The 26708-nt window shown below is 41.3% G+C and overlaps 1 protein-coding gene across 1 annotated transcript in view; it reads left to right on the forward strand.

Moving 5' to 3' along the window:
- DPT (dermatopontin) overlaps positions 1–21576 on the forward strand; it is a 31436-nt gene extending 9860 nt beyond the window's left edge. Inside the window, exons 2-4 of the mRNA XM_069868315.1 lie at positions 24–149; positions 12701–12808; positions 18241–21576. Of these exons, the coding sequence (XP_069724416.1) occupies positions 24–149; positions 12701–12808; positions 18241–18307 (301 nt within the window). The 3' untranslated portion in view covers positions 18308–21576. The remainder of the gene's footprint in view (positions 1–23; positions 150–12700; positions 12809–18240) is intronic.
- The last annotated feature ends 5132 nt before the right edge of the window (positions 21577–26708 follow it).

A 26708-nucleotide genomic window follows, 5' to 3' on the forward strand; every position in this document is an offset into this window, starting at 1 on the left:
GTGTTCTTTCTCCTCTTACTTAGGTATCAAACCTGCTCAAACAATGGGCTAGTGGCTGGTTTCCAGAGTCAGTATTTTCCATCTGTGCTTGACCGTGAATGGCAATTTTACTGCTGCCGCTACAGCCGGAGATGCCCATATTCATGCTGGTAAGTTCAAGCAGAAACCAAATCTGTTAGCCTCTTTTTCCTAGCAGTCCCTATATATGTCTTTGATCACTTTGCTGTCTGAAAATTCAAATCCATTACCCACCATGCAAATAGCCAACCTCACACTCCAAGTTGAGACACTGACTTTATTACAGAGTTGGACAATTCTTTGTGCTTGGTGCCTTTTCACAACTCAAGTACCTCTGACAGGAGCCTCTGCTCTCACTTTATTACAAAAGTTACAGATGATTGCATCATACAGGTTCTCTACTATGCATGCTCTGTGAGCAAGGGGCCTGCTTCTGAAGGCAGTATTTTATGTTTCTTTGATAAATTGGCAATCTTGATGACAAGGCCCAATTTAATATGTCTTTTGGCAGATTATAGGTGCTTTGATCACAGAATCACAGAATCACAGAATAACCAGGTTGGAAGAGACCCACCGGATCACCGAGTCCAACCGTTCCTACCAAACACTAAACCATATCCCTCAGCACCTCGTCCACCCGTGCCTTAAACACCTCCAGGGAAGGTGACTCAACCACCTCCCTGGGCAGCCTGTTCCAGTGCCCAATGACCCTTTCTGTAAAGAATTTTTTCCTAACGTCTAGCCTAAACCTCCCCTGGTGGAGCTTGAGGCCATTCCCTCTTGTCCTGTCCCCTGTCACTTGGGAGAAGAGGCCAGCACCCTCCTCTCTACAACGTCCTCTCAGGTAGTTGTAGAGAGCAATGAGGTCACCCCTCAGCCTCCTCTTCTCCAGGCTAAACAACCCCAGCTCTCTCAGCCGCTCCTCATAAGGCCTGTTCTCCAGCCCTTTCACCAGCTTTGTTGCTCTTCTCTGGACTCTCTCCAGAGCCTCAACATCCTTCTTGTGGTGAGGGGCCCAGAACTGAACACAGGATTCGAGGAGCGGTCTCACCAGTGCCGAGTACAGAGGGAGGATAACCTCCCTGGACCTGCTGGTCACGCCGTTTCTGATCCAAGCCAAGATGCCATTGGCCTTCTTGGCCACCTGGGCACACTGCTGGCTCATATTCAGTCGGCTGTCAACCAACACCCCCAGGTCCCTCTCCTCCAGGCAGCTTTCTAGACAGACTTCTCCCAGTCTATAGCACTGCATAGGGTTGTTGTGCCCCAAGTGCAGGACCCGGCATTTGGCCTTGTTAAACCTCATGCCATTGGACTCTGCCCAGCGGTCCAGCCTGTTCAGATCCCTTTGCAGAGCCTCCCAACCCTCCAGCAGATCGACACTTCCACCCAGCTTAGTGTCGTCCGCAAACTTGCTCAGGGTGCACTCAATGCCTTCATCCAGATCATTGATGAAGACATTGAACAGGGCTGGACCCAGCACTGAGCCCTGGGGAACACCACTTGTCACTGGCCTCCAGCTGGATTTCACACCATTTACCACCACTCTCTGGGCCCAGCCATCCAACCAGTTTTCCACCCAGGAGAGTGTGAGCCTGTCCAGCCCAGAGGCTGACAGTTTCTCAAGCAGAACGCTGTGAGAAACTGTGTCAAAGGCTTTACTGAAGTCCAGGAAGACCACATCCACAGCCTTTCCCTCATCCAGTAGCCGAGTCACTTTGTCATAGAAGGCGATCAGGTTAGTCTGGCAAGACCTGCCTTTTGTGAACCCATGTTGACTGGGCCTGATCACCCGGTTCTCTTGCATGTGCTTCATGATAGCACTCAAGATCACCTGCTACATGACTTTCCCTGGCACTGAGGTCAGACTGACAGGCCTGTAGTTTCCTGGGTCCTCCCTGCGACCCTTCTTGTAGATGGGCACAACATCAGCCAGCCTCCAGTCCAGTGGGACTTCCCCAGTCTTCCAGGACTGTTGGAAGATGATGGAAAGGGGTTTGGCCAGCACATCCGCCAGCTCCTTCAGTACCCTAGGGTGAATCCCATCCGGCCCCATAGACTTGTGACTGTCCAGTCGGGCTAGCAAGGCTCTAACCACCTCCTCTTGGATCATGGGAGCCTCATTATGCTCCTCTAGCTCCTGGGTTTGTACACAGATGGAACGACACTCCTTACGACTAAAGACTGAGGCAAAGAAGGCATTAAGTACCTCAGCCTTTTCCTCATCCCCTGTTACTGTTGTTCCTTCTGTTACTGTACTGTTGTTCCTTCCTTCTGATCTTTTACTTAGTACAAGTTCTGCTATTTCATTTAATATTAACAAATGTTAGTTCATTCTGTTGACTGCTTATCAAGATGTGTATCATAGAATCATAGAATCATAGAATAACCAGGTTGGAAGAGATCCACCGGATCATCGAGTCCAACCATTCCTATCAAACACTAAACCATATCCCTCAGCACCTCGTCCACCCGTGCCTTAAACACCTCCAGGGAAGGGGACTCAACCACCTCCCTGGGCAGCCTGTTCCAGTGCCCAATGACCCTTTCTGTGAAAAATTTTTTCCTAATGTCCAGTGTAGAACAGTACACTCTCTTTGCAACAATGTGGTTCATCAAAAACTTTGAGAATAAGTTAACTGTGTGTTATGGGGCTAAACACATTATTTCCAGTCTAGTTAGCAGATTCTTGAGGATCCATGGCTAAGGGAAGAGAATGAGGGCACAGTTACACCAACCAGTACAACACAATAGCCAGACGTAACCAAACAGGTCTGGGTACCAGCAGCAGCCTAGCAATGCTTGAAATCAAGACAGGATTCTCCAAAGTACGACGACATTTTAAAGGCAGTGATATAGCTCCCACTACAAATCCAGCACATGTACAGGAGCAGGAGTATCTGTGCGCTATGCAATTGTACCACAATGACCTACGGGAGTAAACTTACTGCCAGTTATCTCAGAAAAAAATACATCCTTGGGATTTTTGTATTTGTAGTACATAAAACTTGCTCCCAAATCTGTTTGAAGACCAAAGTCAAAATGAGCTACTGACCATACCTAAAATAAAGGTGGCCTCACCTCAACATAGTATCACAGCTAGTGCTGGCACCTCACAGAGGCTATGGAAGAATGCCATGCATCTTGAGCTCCCCTCTGTCCCCAGGTGTGGTTTCTCTAAACTGGGACAGAAGCATAGTAGCAGCCTATGCAGAGAAATCTCATAGTGCTCCTGTCCATTCTGTTAAACGGAACTCATGATTTTATACTCCAGGGCTAATAATCCAGCTATTCTCAATGATACAAAGAATAACCCACCTACACTTCAAAAAAAAAAAAAAATTGGGGAAAAAAAAATTCTGTGTTTGAATCTTTGTTTCCAAAACTGAGCTTTGAAGTAAACTTCCCACTGAGATGCATACAAACCGTTTACGTGCCTCTTGGTCTCACATGTCTGGCTGGCTACTGGCCAAACACAACAACAGTGCCTTGCTTTACACCCCTGGGTCTCCTTGCAGCCAGGAGGAAGAGAATGAGGGTTTTTTGTCATTATTTTTAAATATTTTAAATGACAGGAACTCTCTAACAAAGTCTTTGAACATTCTTCTGCCCCTCTTCCAGCCTACATGGCCTACGGATGTTCTCTGCCTGGTGTTTTATTTACATACCTGCTCAGACTCTTCCCTCTGAGGGAAAATCACTCTACCTTTTAAGCAGTTCTTCCGATCTCATTTAGTCCTCTAATATTGCATGCATTTTCAGAGAGACAACAGAAATCTTCTCTGACCTCTTTTATTGTTGACAGTTCTGCTTCCCTTAGACATTATCTTGACAACTGGGAACAGCTTTGTCTCCACCCTGCAAATTGGCATTCAGAGTAACACAAATCCCAGTATAAATGTTCAGGGTCTTAGATTTTTAACCCAGCTGAACACGGGCTTCTATACTGCCCTTCTATATCCAACAGTTACAACACTCCATTATTTCATGCTTGGAGAAGTATGCCTTATAGACCTCAGCTACTATGGTATTTCCATCCACAAAAGGCAGCATTTCAAAGGCAGGTGAAGAATTTCTCCCACTAAGCAGGGTAGAAATCTCATATGCTCATGTTCCTCTGGGAGGAGAGAGCTGTAAAAACTCTGGGAAGACCTGTCACCTGGCTTGTGTAAAGCTTCTGATGCATTGTTTGTTTTTATGGGTTCATTATAAAATGAATGAATAGAGCCTTGAGCAGCCTGGTCTAACCTCATGGCTGACCCTGCTTTGAGCAGGGGGCTATACCAGAGACCTCCTGAGGTCCCTCTCCACCAGAGTTATCCTGCGATCCTGAATAGGGTAAGTCCTCTGCTGCAAGCACACAGCTAAACTCTCTCTCCTCTCCAAAACAGTGGTCTCTTGCCTCTTGTCTTCTGGGAGCAATTTCTTTTCTGTTTTATTCCCTAACCCTGTCTAGGCAGTGTCTGGGATAGTGCTAGTTGCGATGCTAAGATATAAACAACATGAACTACAACATGGTAGCAGGAAGCTCCATGCCTTGGACCTACTTTTATTACTACAGATGGGACTTGTCTGAATTGTCAAATTTTACTGTACAGCCATTAAACGTCCCATTCTCCAAGCCAAGGAGATCTCACTCAAAACTTTACTTCTGTTGGCATTTCCACTTTATTGTCACAAAACCTTGTTCATACATCACACTTCTTGTCTGTATCTTGCACTCTGTTTGACAGATTGACTGTTTTCCAAACAATCTGCAAACTAGTTCTGGGCTACCAAGGGTAGGACCTCAAAATGCATATAGTTATAAGACACAATAAATATGTGTGTGTGTCTATGGTATCATTATTTATCACAATTTCTGCCCCAACCTATAAGGTTATTAATTCTGTTCCAGACATTAGCTGTCAATAAATTATCCGTGGAGAAATGGCTATTACCATGCTGGTGACTCCTATTTCTTCATTGAAGCAGCTTAATTTTATGCAAAGGCATCTATCAGCATATGACTATGTGGAAAAGTAATACCAGGAAAATATGCAATGACTGTGGAACCTCATGGATCATGCGTGACGCATAGGGAAATCCATATTCAAAGACACTATACACTGCAGCATTTTACAGCATCCTTGGATTTTAATATGCAATGAATCCTTCATTATGAAATCAAATATGAGCAGAGAGGCATTTTTAAGAAAACTGACTATACTGAGGCATAACAAAGTACTTTGTTTTAAATTAGCTCTCACCTTGGGTATTTGATCCCTTCCTCTTCCAACTGTTTCTCCACAGGGCTTTCTGGTAAGTATAAAAGCAGTAAGACAGCTGATACTTATGCATGACTTCTCTTGGCTCTTCTTCTTCTTCAGGTCTGCATTCCTCCTGTAGTGAGCTTGTCTTCCCTACAGTGAATAAAGAGAGGTTTTCCCCATGTATGAGAGCCATGCAAGTGGTTTGTTGGAATTTGGCTCATTTTTTAGAGCTGGAACACTCTGCATTTTTTGAGTCTTGCTAATATTTATTAGAATACTAATTTATAACACCGTTGTGCTGGCTGAAGCCCACACTTATACATTTTGCTTAACTTAAGAACACGGTTAAAGCCAAATATATGCTTAAGGGCTTTGCTTGGTATCATCCATATTGTTTCTTAGAGCCCAGCTGTTCTGTTTCACAGCCCATCTTCTTAGCATTAATTCCCAGTTTACCTATAAAGTCAGCTCATATTGCAAATAAATACTCTTATCTTTTCAAGTCTCGTTATTTTTCACTTGCTATTTTTTTTTAACAAATTCTTTGTTTCATTCTTCACCATGCCAAGTTTTGTCATGGATTCTGCATGCTTTTATCATACTGAAAATAATGAACATTTCTCACTGGAGGCAGAAATGCTCCTGTTATTTTACCTGGCTAGGGAACGCTACCACAGTAAAATAAACTGTGTGCTAATTCAGACCATAAAGGAGGCAAATCCATCGCAGATGCATAGACAGTGTTATTAAGTCACCCCATTAGAGCTCAGACTTTTCTCTTTGCCAGGAAATTGAAAGCTAGACTCCATACTCTCAAAAGCAAACACATGTCACAGAGCAGCCCCAAGTCTGCACAGACTGTTTACGACTGTTTCCCCTTTCCAAACAACCAGCAGTCCAAGTGCCAGAAGGTCTGTCTGGAGCTGTGGCTGCTTCTGTCATGGTGACATTGTCCAGGCAACAATTACATTTTCCAAGAGTTATGAGGCTTAAAGAACTTATTTGTTTTCTTGACTCAACCTGCCACCATATGGAAACTGATCCTGTACAAGCTTCTCAGAGATTACCAACAACAGAGATATAAATCCAGAAGGTGAACTCAGAATAGATATAGCAGAACTATGCTCTTCTGGGCAACTCAATTTCCACCCCCATCCCTCCCTTCCCCACCTTTTCTTTAATATATATATTACTTTATATATATATATAATACATATATATTAAAAAAACTCATTTTATTGTAATATATCCTAGCAAATCCAACCCTACAGCTCAATCTCCAGGACCATCTTCCAGAGACATCTTAGGAGAAACACATTTGCTTAACATTGGAAAGCTGGCTAACATTATTTCAGATAAGACTTTTTTGAACAACAGGTATAAGGTGCCCTGAGCATTCTGCTGCTTGTATCTGTATAGCACTAGCTCATATTGACCACCAAGAAGAGCTATGGTCCCCCTGTGTTGGCCTAGTGGCTCCTCAGACCTGTGAGATTTTGTGGTGTTCACTACGACAGAGCGGAATCAGAAAGGCAGTGGTGTGTCTAGGTACCATCTCAGGGCGTGGAACTTGAACTCAGACCCTAAACGTACATGACATGGGCACATGAAAGAATTGCTCCGTTCCAGAGCAGCTCCAGGACACTTCTAGTTCCCTGGCAGCCCAGCAATCTGGGATCTATAACTACCTGAAAGGAGGTTGTAGAGAGGAGGGTGCTGGCCTCTTCCCCCAAGTGACAGGGGACAGGACAAGAGGGAATGGCCTCAAGCTCCACCAGGGGAGATTTAGGCTGGACATTAGGAAAAAATTTTTCACAGAAAGGGCCATTGGGCACTGGAACAGGCTGCCCAGGGAGGTGGTTGAGTCACCTTCCCTGGAGGTGTTTAAGGCACGGGTGGACGAGGTGCTAAGGGGCATGGTTTAGTGTTTGATAGGAATGGTTGGACTCGATGATCCGGTGGGTCTCTTCCAACCTGGTTATTCTATGATTCTATGATTCTACACTGGGAGCATTGGCAGTAATTTCTGTAAACAGTTTACTAAGACTTTCTTTAGCTTTTCAGTACAGTATGATTTTTAAAGGGGGGTGCCCATTGTCTTCCAGCTGGAGAAAGAATCAAAATTGATTAAAGAGCATATAATTCCCATGTTTATGGAATGTAACGTGCAGGTTCATGGCTCATGAAACAAAATTCTCCTTTAGGAGACCCATATTCTTAAAGCACTTGTAAATAACATCTGAAACAGTAAGGCCAATTAGGGGACATTCCTTGTTTTAAAAGGTAAAAAAGTTATTGTCAAGGCTTAGGTATTCCTCTTGAAATGGAACAGCTCCTTTTTTTTTTGTCTGGGTGTTGTTAGAGGAGGAGTTCAGCAGCAAAGACGAACATGAAGGTTTCAAGAGGAGCTGTTCATCTTGTAGCCCTGTAACTGCACAAGAAGCGAAAAGTGTGAGGCACTCGAAAACAACGTACTTAGTAGCAGGGAATAAGTGTATTCAACACTTGGAGCAGGAAACCATGAGCTCTACCACTAACCATCTTTGACATTTTAAAAGGCTCATTTCTTTTGTCTGCTTGATATCTGAAGGGAAGGCATATCCACAGTTCCCATGTACATCTTTAAGGGGTGGGCTGTACAATACTAATAAGGCCATTGATGTGTCTTGATCTTCTTATAGGTAAAAAATAGACTCATGATAACTATTTCTGAAGTCAATTGTTTAAAAAGTGTTACAGATTACTGTAGATTAACAGAAAAAATTCTTCTCGGCGGTAAATTTTTTCTATTAATCTCTAGCATAGTAATACTTCACCATGGAAAATAAACAACATTACTACTTTCAGACTAAAATAATAAAAACAGTAATCCTGTTAAAGGTTTAAAGCCTTTTTTTCAGTATGTTTCCTGCCCTGAGCAAGATTTATAGGATTATAGTGAAGTACTTCAGAAAACTATGGGGATGGATGGAGCAATACAAACCAGTCAGAAGATAAACCATCCCACATCAACTCTTTACCAGCTAAAAACCCCATTATAAAAATACTTTTTTCTGTCATTTTCCTGCTCTCCCCCCACAAGCACCAAAGCACTTTCATCCCTTTTCACAAGCTTTTATTTCCAACTCTTTAATGTATAATTACCTGCTTTGTCCTCTCTCCACAATGCCACTAGTGCTCCAAGTCTCCTGTGTCCAAACATCATACACTTGACGCTAACCTGAAGGGGATTTGCAAAGCCAAAACAGAATTCCTCTGTTTTTGATATTACTTCTTGCAATTAGATCATATGGATTGAACAGACTATCCCTTGCTAAAGGTCTCACATGGCTATTTTCTGCCTTGTGCATCCTTTGCCAAACTTAATACCTATGTATGCATCTGGGTTTAGTAAATGATCTCACTAAATGCCGCTACACAGATCCCACTGCTAGCCGCTACACAGATCCCTTGTCTCCTCAGGGTCTGTTTGACACCAAATTGCTCTGTGCCTATGTCCCACAAACAGCACAGCACAAGCCTTCTTACCGCTGTTTAGCAAGCCTCTCTTCTAGGGCTTTCCTTCACGTACCCTCTCAGGCATCACAAACACCACAGCTGGTTCCTAGAGGCCTTAGACAACTCCAAATGATAGCAGCAGTTTCGTCTCAGCACCTGGCAATTCCCAAGCTTCTCACTGCTCCCCTAGTCTGGTTTTCTTCCCTAAGAAGTGAATTCCAGAAGTGCTTATAAAACATCCATGCAGGTTACGGTGGATGGCTCTTCTCAAATGGGTCTTGCCTTTGGGCTTGAACTCCTTGGGAGTTCAAACTCCCGTGGGCAGGCAAAACTTCATCAACAGGAGCAAAAAGTATGTCCCCCTTGTTTCATGACTCCTCTTGGTTATAAACCATATATTGCCACACGTGGCTCACAAATGCAACTACATTTGTAAATAAATTGCCTGTCTGTAGGGCCCCAGTGTGTGGTTCACAGTTGATAAGCAGTTGATGTTCATCAGTGAGTAAAGAACAATATTTTCAGCTAGGCACTTGACAATAAGGTTACACACCAATCTGCTACAAATGCTGAGGGAACCACTGTCCTGTGCCTGGCAGATCACTTTAAGAAGAGCCTTAAAGGCTGAGTTAAATTACCTTTCTCCCTTCTATGACAAGAGAACCAAGTACTGAATATCCCTCTGCATTAAACGCTACAGCATTTCTCAGTGCAGATTAATTTTGTGCGACTTATTCCCAGGATTCCAAAAATGGGGATAATAGAAAAGAGCTTGGAAACACCACCAAGCCCTGCTATACAGACATCCAATTGCATTTCCTTCTGAAGAATACGGTGCAACCCGGATGACCTTGAGATACATGGGCTTAAGGGAACAGTCTCATAAATGAGTGCTGCAAACATCAAAGAGAACTGAATTAGACAGACAGACCACACAGACTGCAGTGAACTTTGCATTGCTGTCATAGCACTATTTATAATTTTTCTCTCCAGAACAAAAAGAATCAGTAGGCATCTGCCTATGTAACATGACAAACTTCAGAGCAGCTCAAGTCCCCATATAATTTACTTTTGGTAATTGCAGATATTTGCTTTTCAAGCATTTCTTAGCAGAGGATCCTTAAGAGGCTGAATGGTAATGTGAAGAAGTTGGTAGAGAGGGAGGGAGAGATGACACCAGGCATAAAGAAAAGAGAGGGAAGCTAAATGAATGTACCCTACTGCATCCATTCACATCAGAATGACACTGCCTGCTTCTGCAAAAGGTCTGTGAGACACTTCACACTTATTAGGAGCTTGTCATCAGATTTAGTTTTCAACTGGAAGGCTCATGAAGCAAGTTCAGAGGTCTGTCTCTGAGTAGAGCTGAAAGCAGCTTTAACCTTGTGTTTTGCAGAGTCTTGTCTGCCCAGTGCATAGTGCTGGTCAAGATTACAGAACATTTTCCTTGCTGAATGCCAAATAGATGTTATGAAACATATACAAATACATGCCTTAGTGTTTTCTCACAATAACAGCCCAAAAAGGCCCCAAAACCTGGAACTGATGGGAGAATGCAAATTGAAACCCTGGTCCATAGTTGGTCTTCATGTCACATGTTCTGAAAAAGCTTCTGTGACCCAGGAATCTTTGAAGATGCTCTATCAGATGCTCATGCTACAAATTAGCAAATTAAATATGGGAACACTCCACTGGCATAGGAAGCAGCCACATTATTAAAATTTATTCTCCAAAACAGAGGGTCCGCATTCTTCCTGTTAGGGATGGTATTTTCCATGTGCTAACTCTCAGATTATGTCTTTGAGTTATCTGCTGAGGTATGCTCTGCAAGTGGGAAAATTAGAGCCACAGTTTTCAGTCCAGTCCCCCTGAAACTCTGGGCTAAAATTGTCCTAGGGATTGTTATAATAATTCAGACATCTAGGCAATTGAGTTATACTGCCCAGAAACATTCTCTGGTGTTGTTTAATTTATCAGCATAGATTTAGCCCCAGTTTCTCTTTGTCTTTGGCTATGGATCCAGAAATTCTCTCAGGTTCCCAGATTCAGATCTATGACTTTACTTACAGGTGATTCGGGCATGCAAAAAAGTCCTTCTTGAGGCCTTGGAAAAATAGATAAAACACAGACCAGGTAGTAGAGGTCAGGCTTTGTGAAGTACACTGAAGACTACCTATTTATCCATCCTAATAACTGCCAGTGTGCATGGTCTCTTCTGTTTCTCCTAGCTGCAGCAGTGATCTGTATGACCTGCATGACCTGTGAAATACTGTTGTTTATTTCTTATCAACAGCACAGCACTGTGAAGGCTCTGAAAATTCACAGACCCTTGGTCAGGGTTCTAACAATAGATACTGTGACCAAGCCTGATCTTCTGCCTCCCAAAGCCACTTGGGCATGGATGTTCTTGTACTACAACTCGTAACTTCTTTGATGATTCCCATGGCTGAAGGACAGAAAGCACAAGATAGGTTCCAAGAAGTTGACTATTGAGACTTAAGAATCTTATAAGGCTGTGCTTGAGTTTCAAACTCAGTCTCATTTTTCATCTGCCAAGGAATAATGATTTGTTAGGAATTATGTTCCTGCTGAATGATGTTTTTCGTTCATTTTCAAAAGCTGTAAATGACCTGGAATTGACATCTGCTTTAGAAAGAAGATGTAAACAGCATAAGAACAGGGTAAACAAAGTGATCAAAAATACATTTCAAGTACTCAGAGAGTGGTGGCAATTTCAGAGGAATTTTTGTTATTGTAAATATATCTAAGAGAAAGCACTCTAATATTCCAGAATCCCTCCATTTTCAGGTGAACTTTCAGTTTCTAAGTATTCCAACAGTAACTGATTTAGGCTCTAAATAAGCTCAAAGTATCTAATTTTAAAAACTTAAAACTATCCCAATAATTATATTCCTAGTGAGCAAAATATTTAAGCTTGTGTTCAAACCCCACTGATTTATCAAAACGCACTTCGGTGCCTGGCTGGGATATGCTAGGATCACATTCAAGCATCATTCAAGTACTGCAGCAGGATTGAATTAAATCAGAAAAATGGTTGTCAGAATTTCTGCAAAGGCATCTTAACCCTGTTAGTCTCAATAGGAGTTGAACCGTTCATTTCCATAGGTAAAGCATGTCCCTTACATAGAATCTGATGCTTCCTGTGCTGCTTCGGAATGAAGTTGACAACTTCACTAGCAACTCCCACATAAAATGGTGTAATACAAGGAAAGACTGAGTGCCAGGTTTCCATTCCTGACCTCTAACATAATGTTGACATAAAGTGCTGCTCAAAGTCCCAGCCCCTTCTTGCATCTGTTCATTATCTGTAAAACCAAGTATGGTATTACTTGCCAGATTCTCAGGGAAGCAGAAACCATTATTTGATTAATAAGCACAAAAGCCCTTTGGGCTTCTTAGATAAAATACACTGCACAAATATTGTTCAAGCTAATATTTTCACATTATAAACTAGGCGGAAAGAACAAAAAGGAATGGATTAATTGCTGTATTCATTTAATATAATTCACAAATGGATGAATGCTTGTGGCTATTTGACTTGGCAACTTTTACAGAACTGTACAGCAGCAAACCAAACAGACTAACAAGAGGCCAGAGAAAATCCCTGCAATAAATAAGTAAGTAATGGACAAGTTTACATCCTTGCTCAGGCTGCTATTATCCCAGAGCTGCAGATGCATGTACATAGAATACTCCAATATGCTCTTAAGAGTTCTAAACTTACTGAAATTTATCCACATAGCTACATGAATTAGTTGTGTAGAAGAGAAATACAGTACGTCAGATTGCAGCTTGTGATGCTATTAAGAAACAAGAGCTTTAAAAGGAAAAAACTACTGTTTGAATTGCAGTCAACTGGACTTTTCTGTAAGGTGGTAAATTATTTTATCTTCTTCTTCCTTAATGTAAAGGTTAACAACAGAGTATCCGGGACACTATGGAGAAGATATGGACATGATGATGTACACTTATGACTATTACATCCGTGGCGCAACCACAACTTTCTCTGCTGTGGACAGGTTTGTTTTTTTCATCTGTTTCACTAGAAACTGGTAGGAAAATAAAAGAAAAAAAGAAATTTCCCTTTTCTATTTCTCCCAAACTGTGCATGGCTACACATCATCTAGTGTGGTACTCAGCATCAGGCTAATACTTCCGAGAATAAAAGTTAACTCTGCATATGGCTAGTTGTCCAGGGAGGTGTAGTAGGAAAAGAGCATCTTCATGCATAAGGGGATCATCTCTCATGTCCATCTGAGTTGCAAATTATATAGCAATGGTAGGCTTAGCTAAACTCAAACTCCACAAAACTTCACAGATCTTCAGCGCTGTTTCCCACCCGCCTCTAGTTAGAGCACCTTTTTTCTAACCCCTTAAAAACTTACCCTAGAATACCTTGTCGTTTCAGGAGATGAGGGACTTATTTCTTTGCAGAGAAGGGAATATGCCAGCATACAAAGACCATACAAACTGTGATCTGAATGCTGTAAACTACTATGCCTATTGCAACACAATTCTAACAGATCTGAGGCAACACCAGGAATTAACTCAAGGCTGTGCACATTAAACCCTTTCCAGAATATTAATTCACTATTTTTCTTGATCAGTCCTGGTCATAACTTAACCAGGCCCTATAAGGCCCTGTGGCTAGTGAAGTTGTAGTTGGATCTTGATCATTGCCTCTTGAGCTGACTTCTAATACATCAACTGTGAGTATTTCTTTGCTTATTTTTTCATCATACACCTCAGCCTCATATTAAAGTAAGTGTTATCAAACGCAGCACAGACAGCAAGACAAGGTGTGCTGCACTGATCTATCATTGCCACTACTGGCTACAGGAGAAGCAGGTAGAGAAGAGAGAAGGAGGAGTTTAAACACACAGGCGTTTCAAGCTCTCTCCAATACCACTCGGAGAAGCTGATGTGCTTTTATCACTATGATGACCTCAGGTTGCTAGACTTCACCAGGGATCCCCTCATCCAGAAGATTATCTAAACCAAGATGACCTTTCCAAAAATGAAAACACATTGTCAGACAGCTTCAAGTCTGTAACTGTAATTTTACGGCTAAAATTCATTAGCCAGTTTATTAATAAATGGAACCCATGTCTGCAAATTTTTCCTACAGATGGAAACATAACTTTCACAGTTAATTGACTCAAAGGTAACTGTTAATCCCTTTAGATAAAGAATTTACAAGGTTGCAAGGGACATCCCTGTTCTGTATTCTTCTCTCTTAAATATTCCCTAGTGTTATCCTTAATCCTTGTTCCTTATGGCAATGGCAGAGAGCAGGGGAGATAATGCATACAGTGCGCTCCCTTGCAGCTGGATTCCAGCCTCCACCAGATGTGAACTAGGGTAAAGTCAGAAATCACAAGGACAAGCCTGGAAAACAGAGCAGCTGAGGTAACCAATGCCTCGGAGCAGATTTCTGTCTGCCACTGCTGAATGCTTAACACAGCCTTTAGAACAGGGTGGCAGTGGGGTGAATGGCTAGGAGCGGCGGCAGCATCATGGACATGTGCATTGGGAGTACAGGTGCTCAGAGTATGGGACCACAGTACATGGAAGAAGTCACCACCAATTTTGTCCTACCACGGCTGTGACACCACAGAGGAACGTGCAATAGTAGCAGGTGAAAACGATAGAGAAAATATTTTATGAATTGCAATCCAGGAAACTTTTCTGTGCCAATGAACTTTCTGGCCTCCAGCTTCCAAACTGACAAAAACCAGTTTGTGTTGCCTTGCCTAAGAAGTATAAAAATTCCATCTATGCCAGTTCATAACTCAGAGTTGTGTAGTAACTTTTCTGAGTTACTTGCAAAATCTGGCATACTTTGTCATACTAAATAGTTCTTTGCAGCTGATTGAGGCAGCACTGGGACTAAAAAAGATATTCCAAATCCCAGTCTAACAGAAGCGTGTACACACCCAGCTGTGTCTCTGTAAACATACAATAGATTTTGAGAGTTATTTTCATTTTCAAACACGTTAAACATGTGTCTGTACTATTTAGCTTCTGATGGCAAATGTTCTTGAGCTATCAAGAGACACAAAAACCACCTTTGAAGGTATTCTAGTTTAAATTTTCCTAATAACTTGAAACAAATATTTTTAGAATTTCTGAATAAAATTGCTGAAATCATATCCTCTCTTCCCGCTCCCTAAGACATGGCATCACTGGATACTTGATGGAACATGTGATGCCTCCAGCAAAACTGTATAAAATTTAGAAAAGTGGTATCGCTACGTCCTTTTCTTTCCACACTTGTGTATCAGGAATGAATGAAGGAGTTGCTGTTCATTGTCAGAGATTTTAAGTGTTCATCTCTGGGGAACAGATTTTAGAAGTGGTTAATATTAATGTTATCAGTCCAATTTTAAACAGGTCAAAAGGAGAAAACAATCATCTATAAAGCACGACCAAAGCAGCTGAAAAGAATTAGCAGAGGCTTTAAGTATCTCTGGGAGCACATTTGGGAGTATGGTGATGATGTTGATGCAGACAGAATGACCTGTGGACATAAATAAGGGAACATTTGCGAGGACGGGCAGTATGTTTTGTTAGATGAACTGGTACAGTCAAGTTTTTGAGATGGACATGGGGTATGTGAAGCAGGCTGTAAACAAATGAAACTGTACATTGTAAACCCTTGGCAAAATATCTTTCAAAATTAAAAAAAAAAAAATCATAATAGCTCCAAAATAGTTTCAGCCTGAGGTTTGAAACATGCTAAGTGATGATGGCATAGCTCCCTCATGGAGCTTTGTTATGGGGTTGTGGCTGGGTTGGATCAGTCTCTCAAGTCCACAGAGCACCATTGGAGTACTCACAAGCCAACCTGCAGCGAGTAGCTTGGCCAGGGAGCTGGGGATTACTGGATGTACTCGGCAGGTGCCACAGCTTGCCCTTCACTGCATAGTATAAAACCAGCACCTGAAGACTGCCATAAGCTCATTTCTTTGACAAAACCATTCCCTGCTCCTTTTATTTGGGTGATCTGAACAGCCGGTAAAATTTCTTAACTGCTCAGACATCATCACTGCCAGATAAATCAACAACCAGATACCCCAGCAGTATTCTAAATGCCTGGGAAAGCTGGATATCAACCAGGCTCTGCTGAGCTAAATTATAAGATATTTTAGGTCCCTAATAAATTTCATATGACCAAAGAAAAAGATTTTGTCAAACTCAGTATGAACAGGAAATCATAAAATTTTTAAACTGAATTGAAAACAGATTATTCAGCAGTCTTTGGAGATAAAAGATATTTTCCCTATGACATCTAAAATTCAAATCTGACAGAACATGACAGCTGGAGAGTAAAAGTGACAATTTAATATTGACACCCCAAGGAAAGTGTATGAATTTAGCAGTTTGGAGGGACTTATAAACTGATATTAAGGATCTACAAAGGCAAGTTCATCTGTATTTCAGAGTATTCCACATATGGAAATTCCTGATGGGATACAAAATTCCACTGGAAAACTTCTAAGGGATCTACAAATTGAAGCAGGTAGATAACTATTGAATTAAACACATAGCACAAATGGCACAAAGTAACTGCATCCTGAAAAGCTGGATGTATATGCTTAACTTCAAATATCAGTAATGTAAAAAAACATAAATTAAGATGCTACGTACATTAACCTATTGGCCAAGTGTCTGCAAGTTCAAGCTCAATTTACAACTTCAGAAATAATTCTGTGTGAATATTTTAAAGCATGTTATTAATTCAGGCAACTAAAACACATTTATTTTAAAGAACTTGACTCTTAACTTTGTTATATCCACTTTTAGAAAAATTACTTGACCTCAGCTTTTGAGCTAAAATTCTCTCTGACCATGGGTGCAAGTTTAGCACTGTAATTTTGACTCACATAGGCCTGTTAATCCTCATATGAGTCATCTTTTTTTTTTTTTTTGGTCTTACTGAGTAGCTCAGTGACCAAAAGAGTAAGAAGTGCCATTGACAAGCATGCACATAGTCCGGGCAAGGACTTCCTAAAATAAACCTAAAACAGTATCTTACACTTCATTAACCTTTGGTAGCAGTTTGATGAGGCAATTACAATGAAAAACCATTTAGGAAAGTCCTTAAGAAAACCAAAAATAAACACTACATAACTAAATGCAGACTTGCTGGTGTGTATGAAACAAACTCAGTTCGAAATGACATTCAGTATAAACTGGTGAAGTAGCATAGTAAATTTCTAATCAAAAAACCTTATTTAACAGAATTTGAAATGAGAGCTTAAAAGTAAAATTAATCTTATTGCAGGATAGAGTCACATAGTCAAAGAAACTATATTAGAGCAATTAAAACCTAAATCTAGGTTCAAGTGTCTCAACACATCCCCAAGAGGCAGCAGGTTTTGCATCAATTTTCTCACTTTTTCGACCTGGCCACCAGAAACCCAGGACTGTGCAAGGGTCTTCTAAACTAAGCCCTTATTAAACCACTCCAGCAACATTACCTGTCCTATGCCTCAGGTTTAGGAAGCAACTGTTACCAGGATCTAGACTTTCAGAGGCTTCTTAGAATTAAACGACAGTTGCCATCGCAAGGCCTTTGAGCCAGTACTAAACAGCCTAAATTGAGCATTGGCCTCACAGCAGGACAGTATTTGATCCTCTGAACTCACGCATTTTTGTCAAGGGAAAATTTAACACACACTAAGCTAAAGTGGAAAATTGCAGCCTGTTGCAGTTATTGGATGCTAAATCACTGGCCTCCACTGTTGAATCCTGCTGCTCCAGCCATTCTTCCTACTAAAAATTATTAGGAGATCTCATATCACTCTCCTGAGAAAGAATACAGACATCCAATTACTCACAAACCAGGAGGAGCATCAGCTCCCCTTGCACTCATAAACTTTACTCTGCCTCATGTGACTTGTGGAGATGAAGAATGAGAAGTGAATTTAATTTCTCTCCCTATCAATGCCTTCACATCTTTAATAAAGGACACTAGCTAGAAAATCTAGTAGTGGAAAGAAAAAAAAAAGAGTGGATTTTGTTGTCAGGATAACTCCCTACTTAGAAATAGCTTGAAAGTCACCCACATATTTTACATTGTGCACATTCCTGAGCTATATATCACACGACAATAACTTTTGACAGAACTATTCTTTTACTCTTGGTCACTGACTTAAAGTCAATTTAGGATTGATCGCCATCAAGAGTCATTGTCTTCTGAAAGATGCTAAAGAGACCTAATTATTCAAAGAGCTAATTTTTTCACCTTGTAAGGGTGTCTGAAAGAATTACAAGTATCAGATCTCCTTCCAGCCTATAAAAACACAAGCACTCAGAGGATGGTCAGCTAAAGGAAGACAGATGTTTTTGTTACCACAATACCTGGTGTAAAGTTATCCGTACTTGTATAGTCTTTTCCTCTGCAGTACTAGCTCACTAATATCGCTCTTGTCTCTCTTCCATGCAGGGATCGTCAGTGGAAATTCATTGTCTGCAGGATGACAGAGTATGACTGCCCATTTCAAAATGTTTAGAAAGTTGAAGTGTATCCAACTTGAAAAGTTTGGGGACAGATGGGGTGGGATGAGGGTCAGTCATTATGGGAGAAAAGTAGTTAGGTTCACAAAAGAACTACCAAGACTCATCAGCTGTCTGCTGAAGATACAATTTTTTCCCTCTGGAGCTATTAAACAAATTGCCAGCCCATGGGCTTGCAACAGTGATTTTGGAGGATTTCTTCAAGCAGCACTGGCAATTGTATCCCCCAATTAAAATTGCTTATGACATACATGCTTATGATACACAAGTCTAGCATATACAGTTACCTTGTTTATATGTGCTTACAGCTATTCTAAACACATGCAACTTTCACATAGCAACTTTGTATAAATAGCTTCCCAGCAGAGTTACTCTGAATGAGATGTAAACATACTACAAACTTCCCAACATCTCTTAGGCTTCCCTATCTCTACCTTGTACTTGGAACCAACCCAGGGATCCCTATAGGCTTCTCAGCATCTAGTAGCTGAAAGTGAGCTGAAAGACATCAGAGGGTCTCTGCATCTGGCATTACCTGTTACAGCCCTCAACTTAACTCCATTGCAACAAAGATTTGCCTACACAGGGGAATTGCAGATATTTACAACACTGGAAGACGTCAATACCTGATAAAATTGAGAGTAGATCGTCAATAAAAACAGAAGCCTAACACAACTTTAACTGAGAGTCTCTTTTATATTGTCTTTAAAGTCTCTAGTGACATAACCAGCCAGGAGCTTTACTCTGGACAAACTCAGGAGTAGGGTCAGGCCACTTGCACTCTCAGTAAATAAGTATACTGCAGTTGTCAAAGGTCTACTCTTCAGGTGGATTGGGTTTCCACTATGGGTGCCTGTTCAAGATCCATCTGCTCTTGGTAATGTACTCTTGGCTTAAAACAGACAAATAAAGCTGATGACATAGGTGACCTCTGTTCCTTCAAACAGCAGATCTCATTCCCTGTAAAGGATAAGCTGACCATGTTTCAAGACTGCACAGCATTTGTGCAGCTGCAATTCAACAGGGAAGACTACTGATCTCTTCCAGAAGTTCTGAGGTAGGATTTTTGCTCTTGGACAAACCAGGATGTAGGGCTCAGTTTCTTAGATGATTAAGTCAATGGTAAACTTTGCAGTAGCTTCGTCAGTGCTAGTCCAAGGGCCATGATGACCCCATGTACCAGCTTAAGGTTGCAAAGCTCCGTAAGATACAGTGTTGTCAGCCAGTCTGTTTCCATGTTCCAAGCTTTTTTAACGTATTTACCAGCGTAGCCTCAAGTGTAAGTATTAAAACTACACTTCTCCAATAAAAGTATAGGTTTTGCATTGCTGTAGCTTTGTTCTGTCTTGATTTTACTTACACTAGCTTATTAATTTGCACACAAAGAAACCTTCTGTTACTCTCAGAGACCACGACAGTGATTAGGGAGTTTCTGTAAGAGCCAGTTGCTGAGTCATCTAAGTAACAGCAGGAAAGAGAAATCAAGAGGCCTAGAGAAGGTGAAGAAGTTTGTTAGATGAAAGTGGTAGACAGGCAAAGGAAGTCAAGCGAGCTCCAAACAGGACAGCACCACAGGAGAAAGTACTCACATCAGCGAGTTGATGGAAAAGGCCAGGAACTATAATTAGGCATAGAAAGATCATCTCTGAAAACACCTGCTCCAGATGGACACCCATCTCCTACACAACTTTATCTTGGATACTTAGGCTGCTCTTAATTCTGCATGCACACAATGCATGGAGGCCTTTGAGGTGACAGTGCAAGATCTGCTTAGGGTTATGAAGACCCCAAGTGCCACAGAAAGGAGCAGTTCTTCTCTCCTGTCCACTGGAGCTACAGCATCATGTTGTCCCATATGACACCTTTCTCCCTCATCCCTGTCCCAGTCACTTCCTTCCACCCATGCTCTATTCCCAGCTCCACCCTAGCAGCACATCTATGTAGGGTAATTTTCACGGGACTCCTCTTCAGAAACTTAAGTAATTCTCAGATCAGGAAAGGTGTGGGTGGGAAACAGGATGTATCTTAGGGGAAGGCAGAAATGGGATGTGGACCAGAAAAAAAACAAAACAAAACAAAACGCAGAACTGAGGCAGAGTGGTTCCTCTGAAGTCCTAGGACAACTAGTTAGCAAAGCTAGGCACTGAACTTAGTTTTTATCCAAGGTTTTATCTAAGTAGCAGCATCCTCTTCTAATGTTTAGGTGATCTTTGCATGTAGGAAGACATTGCTCCTATGCTGATAAGGTTCCAGCCCAAATTCCTCAGCGCAGATAAGGATGACAAGCCTGCCTTGCAATTGTTCACTGGCTTCAAAACTTGATCAAGCCTGCTTTGACTTTCCTAAAACCATTCTGGAAAAGACAGCCTTTCAACCTGTGTAGGACACCTTGCCAAATCTGAACCATCTTTCACTTGTGCCAACATAAACCAGATACTATCGCAGGGAAATGAACAGAGTTGAGCCCATTCAGACCAAGTGCAACTGAGCACAGTTTCACCATGCAGGAACCCCACAGCACTTCTTTATTCTCTTGTGTTCTGTAGCACAGAAACACCCCACCTACACGTATACTATATGGAGTAAAAGTCACCCCGATCAGAGAGCCAACAGAGACCCAATGCATTACTGAAGACCCTCATAGGCCTAACATTTTAAATAAAATCTTATTTTTTAATAAATAAAACATCACAAAATAAAGTCTTATTTATTTAATAAATAAGAACAGTATGGATTGAATTCAAACATCTGAGAGAAAAACTCTTTCTCATAAATGCTGAGCATTGCCCCAGGCATGCTACAAGGGCTGCAGATGGCACACCGTCAATATTGTCAGGGATTTCTTTAGATAAACTAAGGCAGGGTAATCTTTGCTTCACAAAGGAAAATGCAGCAGATTTCAAAAACCAAGAAGAACCTTTTGAGCTTTTCCAGCTATAAATAAAAAAGGTGTACAACTAAAAGTGGTGTAAGTTGGCTGGGAAAGAGTAATACTAAACTGACTCCCTTTGTGGATCTCCTTTTATCTGAAACTCAGTGAAGGCCAAGTCGAACACATATTGTCCATTTGATCCACTCCTTTTGAAGAGAGGTTTAAGTAAGAGAATAGCATAAGTATTTGGGGAAATCAGAGACAACTCTATAAACCCCAAATAGTCAAAGAGGAGGAATTGGCTCCTCTTCCTCTCAAATCTCAAGATTAACTTAAAACCCATGAGATTTTTGTAGAAAAAGAGAGCTCTTCTTTTTTACTATGTTCTGCAGAGCACATAAGCACTCCCAAGACTTTTCACTTTCAGTACTTTGCAAGTGCTTCAATGCTAAGCCTAGAAACTGGTTTTTTATGTGAAGCTGAGATTCTTGTTTATTCACTTGACAATGAGAGCTGGGATTAGTTTACACAACATCAAACACTATAAGAGTAATGATAAATGTATCAGACAACAACACCGCATTGATTAAAAAAAGAAACAGCAAACCCATAGTTGTGTTGAAAAAAGACATATTTCCTGTAAAATCTGGAGAGATCTTTAAACCTCTTCCAGTCCAGTGTTCAGGATTTTGTAATATGAGATAAACCTGGCAGACAGTCATGGCATCACCTAAGCACAGAGATGCCAAGACAGCTGAAGGGAAAACCGGTCTGTGGATAAAGCAAAAGATCTGGCAAAAGACCAGTTGGCTCTTAGGAAAACTTACTCAAGTTTGACCCTTGACTCACAGCCATTGAATCCTTTTCTGGTTTTAAACTTTATTTCAAGCCTATGTTTATTGCACAAACAACATGTTACTGTACTGGCCTGCAACTTTGAGGCTACAGTACTGTTTGCAAAGAAAGAGTACGAACATCACTGATAGTGGCACTTTATACTAGAGTTGTTGGCGTGAACTGTAGGCAGGAGGAGTTCTGCTAATGACACATTATCAAACATAAAACATAGCTTGTGCCTAGATTTACTTTCCAAGACAGCAGTTACACAGGCGATTGCTACTGTACTCTGTACTGTTTCAGGGTACTGATATCTGCATAGCTGATGATCTGCAAAGTAATCTGGACCTATACCTCTAGAAGTTTAGAAAAATCAGCAAGGTTGCCCACATGCTGAACATGAAAGACATGCACGAGTGCCTGTGGGTCAGAGCTAGCAGCTCCATACCTGAATAGCAACAATTAAAATCTTATCCAGCTTCTGAACCTTGGCCAAAAACAATGGAGCCCAGTCTCAATCAAGAGTAAGGCATCTAAATGTTTCTTGGGATCTTAGCTTAGCTGGTGCATCTTTGCAAGGAAGACTTGAAAACTGGACTTTGAGTTAGAGGGAACCAACCAAAGAGTGCGCCGCCATACATAGGGATGAAAAAGGCATTTCATATTCTGTTCTCAGTTTCTCAGACATAAAAGACTTGAATTGGTCAGGCAGTAGGACTAGATGATCATTGTAGGTCCCTTCCAACTGAAATTAATTTACACACAGGATCAAATTCTCCAAGCCTTCCTTGAACCAGCCAAGTCACCACATTGAAGAATGAGGTCTTAAAAAGATCATCCCAAATTGTGGAGAACTCAGAAGATGATGCAGGTGCACAAGAGTTGGATCTATCTGAGAGAAAAATGAGGCGAATGACAAGAACTGAAGTGAAAATAGTGAAAGAGAGACATGAAACCACCTGAAGAATATGCCATTATGTAATTTCTTAAAATAAATGTGTGCTCCTCTATCTTAGGAGATGAGATGACTAGGATAATTTAATACCAGAAAAATTTCAAGAATTTGGATAAAGTTCCCCAAATAACTTTGCAAAGAAAAAAGCCACCACAGTATATCAAATGTCATCCTTGAAAAGCAGAGGATTTGCCAAGTGAAGCAGAATCAACAGATAATGTTGATATAATTTTTTTAACCCATGTTGGGAGCGCTTAACCCTCAACCAAAGAAAACAGAGAGATGAGAACAGAAGGAATAAGCCAACTATGAAATGTGAGTAGAAGGAGGAAGTGTGATCACAGATTAAGAAAGAGGCAAGTAAAAAAAAATGCCGCAAATAAATTCTCAACGAACTGAAGAAAATGATCCTTTGGCACAACATGAAGTACCAGAAATTAACTTCTAGCTTTCCATGGTTATGTGAGGTTGAATACAAGATTTTGCTTCAGCTAACATAAACACATTGCTCAAGCTACTTCGAAGTTTGAAATTACTTAAGATTCTGGCTTGGTTTCAGACCCATGATAAAGTGAACAAGCTTTGACTTGGAAATACATATATTCATCAGCAAAACCACTGCCTAAATTATATAGTTTATCCAAAATTAAACACTTTTGTCTTCCACTGAAATCTAACAGATGCCACAGCCATGTCCAGGGGTGAATAACATTCCCATCCACTTGTTTTCAAACAAACAACTCACGGGAATTTTCCTTCCTTGGACCTTACTTCTGTTTTCATCTGGAGGCAGGGAACACAGCCACATAAAACATCTAAGATGGCCTTTTGTGAGTCTCGCCTTGGTAGCCCCAAGTCAAGTTGTTATAAACTAGGAGGCAAGCAACTTGCTTCTCCTCTGTCATTTTTGTGGCCAAGCTTCTCATCCTCTAGTTTCATGTGATTTTTCACTGAAGCTCTCTTTCCGTGCTTTCACTGTCTCTCCTGTATTCCTGTTATTCATACAGCTGCTAAAAGATTCTGGGGCAGCAACCTTCTCTGCCTGCTTGGCCTGTCAAGTCACATGCAGACTAACTGCATGCAGCACCATAAAAACAATAAAAAAGCAATATCTTGAAATGACATACCATTGTATAATTTCAGATACACATTCCCAAAGTCCTGGTCAAAAGCTCACTGGTAATGGGTGAAGCTTCTCCATCAATTTTCACAAGGTTTGCACTATCCCTAGTGCAAAGAAATGCAGCCTTCTCAGATGGAGAAGTCCCACGCATCTTTTTCTGACCTAAGCCAGCAGCAGGCAAGAGATCCTGCTACAATAAATAAATAAATAAATTCTGATCGTGATCTTGCACAGAAAGTGCATTCCTTCCTTTATTTATCTTCATTTTGCTTATTCAGAGTGAGTTTGGCACCGGTGGAAAATCTGAGGTGGTCCTGGAGAAACTCTTGCCCATGTAACAGAGAGAGCACTTTTCTGTCACACATTCCTGATCTCCTCTGTGTTCTAAGAGAACAGCTGAGTGTCTATGGCTTCCTCGCTGACAGCTAGCAAGCAACAAAGGGCATAAGTAATGCTAGTTGCTGTAGCTCCTCTGCTGAAACTGACTGGTGACTGTAAACTTAACTCAAGATCACCAATAAAATACTTACTAAACTGTAACACGCTTGCACTTGTTACAGTTCACAGGCTGGACTGTAGCATCAAGAAGAGATTTTTCCAAGGATTTTATTTGTTGTATGTGCTGCACTGAGTTGGAAAGAAGTCATCTACTCAAATTTCTTCACCTCCAGTCCAAGGAGAGAACAAGATGAGATAATATTGATGCAAACATCCTTCTCTACCACTTAGAAATGCTAAATCTGAACACTTTTAGCAGCACAGCCTGCAGTTTGCTGCTTTGCTGGTTCAACATTACTTGCTTTCCATATACCTCTGTCTGACATCTGCCTTCACTGCAGGTGGGAACTATGGCAAACACATCGCAGACTCTGCATTTAATGTTGCAGCACAACAAACATTGAATTCACAATCTGAGTTATGATTCGCAGTTAGTCTTTGCATTATTTAACAAAGCAGACAAGAGAAAAAAGGCTTCAACTAATTAAGTGCTATTCAGCAGATACAGTAAATACATAGACCATCATTAATCATAAACGGTAACCGGGGGAGCATCGGTGCTTTGCACCTGCTTCATACAGACACAGCACATTCGCAGGATTACTAGCAAGAAATGTATGTCATGAATTCAGATCATTACTGTCCTCTGTTAAACTGAATTTGTTTCCTGGTTCCCCGGCTAATACAAATGGGTTGGATTCCTCAGCAACAGTGGAATTTCTTCTGCTTAGTGTGAGCTGAGTACTTGGCTGCACTGCTCAATCAGGGCCAAGGAATCTCACTGTCAATGTCACCACCCAGGCTCTGTGCTCTGCCCAAACAGTGCTGCATGCCACAAGCTGCCCCACAATGGAACTACTTTGTCCTGGCTCCTGTCAAGCCATCCGAGATGCCCATTTCACTCTCTTTCCCCTCACACTATAATCACAATCGCCACGACTAAACAACAAAAAACATTAACATCAACAGTGAAATCACTGACACCATATGGAATTTGAGATATTTAAATACAATTCAGTGGGAGCACCACATTTTGTTGAAAAACAAAATAACCTTAACACATTAGGAACCACTGTTCTGATGGCTTTGAACAAATCTTTGTCTCATACCAAGAGTTATTCTATAAATCGACATTTGGGTTGACTCTGCTTGTATCATATCTTCATTATACAAGCTGCTGTCCACACCCAGTGGTCAGCTTAATAGTTTGGCAGAGATTTCTCACAACTACCTGAATCTATTCAGGGATGAGGATAGGATAGGGTGGGATGGGGTGATGGGGGGTTGGGGGGGATTGGAGGGGGAGGGGAGGGGGAGGGGAGGGGGAGGGGAGGGGCTCTCCAGCCATGCCTCTCCCAATTTATCCCTGTGCTTGGCATTACTCTGTCCTAGCTGCAGAATCCAGCATGTCAACTTGTTAAATTTCATCTCATTAATCATAGCCAAATGTTACATTTTATCTAGATCCCTCTTGCAAGGCCTCTTGTCCCTCAAGAGAGCAAATAACACCACCCAGTTTAGCAAACCTGCTAACTGTGCACTCCTGCATCCAGATCACTGACAAATATATTGAGCGGAACTGGCCCTAAATTGAACCCTGAGGGACACTGCTGATGACTGGTGACCAGCCAAATGTAGCCCCATTCACTACAACCTTTTGAGCCCCGTCCTTCAGTGAGATATTCACCTAGTGCATCAGAACCTGCCTGTTCCACAGTCGGACATCTTGTGCAGAAGTGAGGAACAGTATCAAAAGCCTTACCAAAACGCAGAAAAAAATACGTCTATAACCTTCCTGTCATCCACTAGGCAGGTGACCTTATCATAACGATATCAAATCACTTAAACAGTATATGCGTTCTCTGTTTGTCGTGCCTGTTGATCTCATTACTTGAGTTAGATTTAAACAACTCCGATGCTGCAAAGTCAGATACATTCACTTGTATCAGAACACTTAAATTCTATATACATATTCAATAAAGCTAATAACACATTTCCATGATGTGCTGTATGTATACCTGCAAAGATAATGAAATGTTCTTATATCTTTGTGAGCTGAAAGTTTACAGCAGCAATGAATTAACTCTTTTGATCAAGCAAGAAGTAAAATAG

Source organism: Phaenicophaeus curvirostris, chromosome 1 (genome assembly GCF_032191515.1).
Source record: "Phaenicophaeus curvirostris isolate KB17595 chromosome 1, BPBGC_Pcur_1.0, whole genome shotgun sequence".
NCBI classification, from domain to species: Eukaryota; Metazoa; Chordata; class Aves; order Cuculiformes; family Cuculidae; genus Phaenicophaeus; species Phaenicophaeus curvirostris.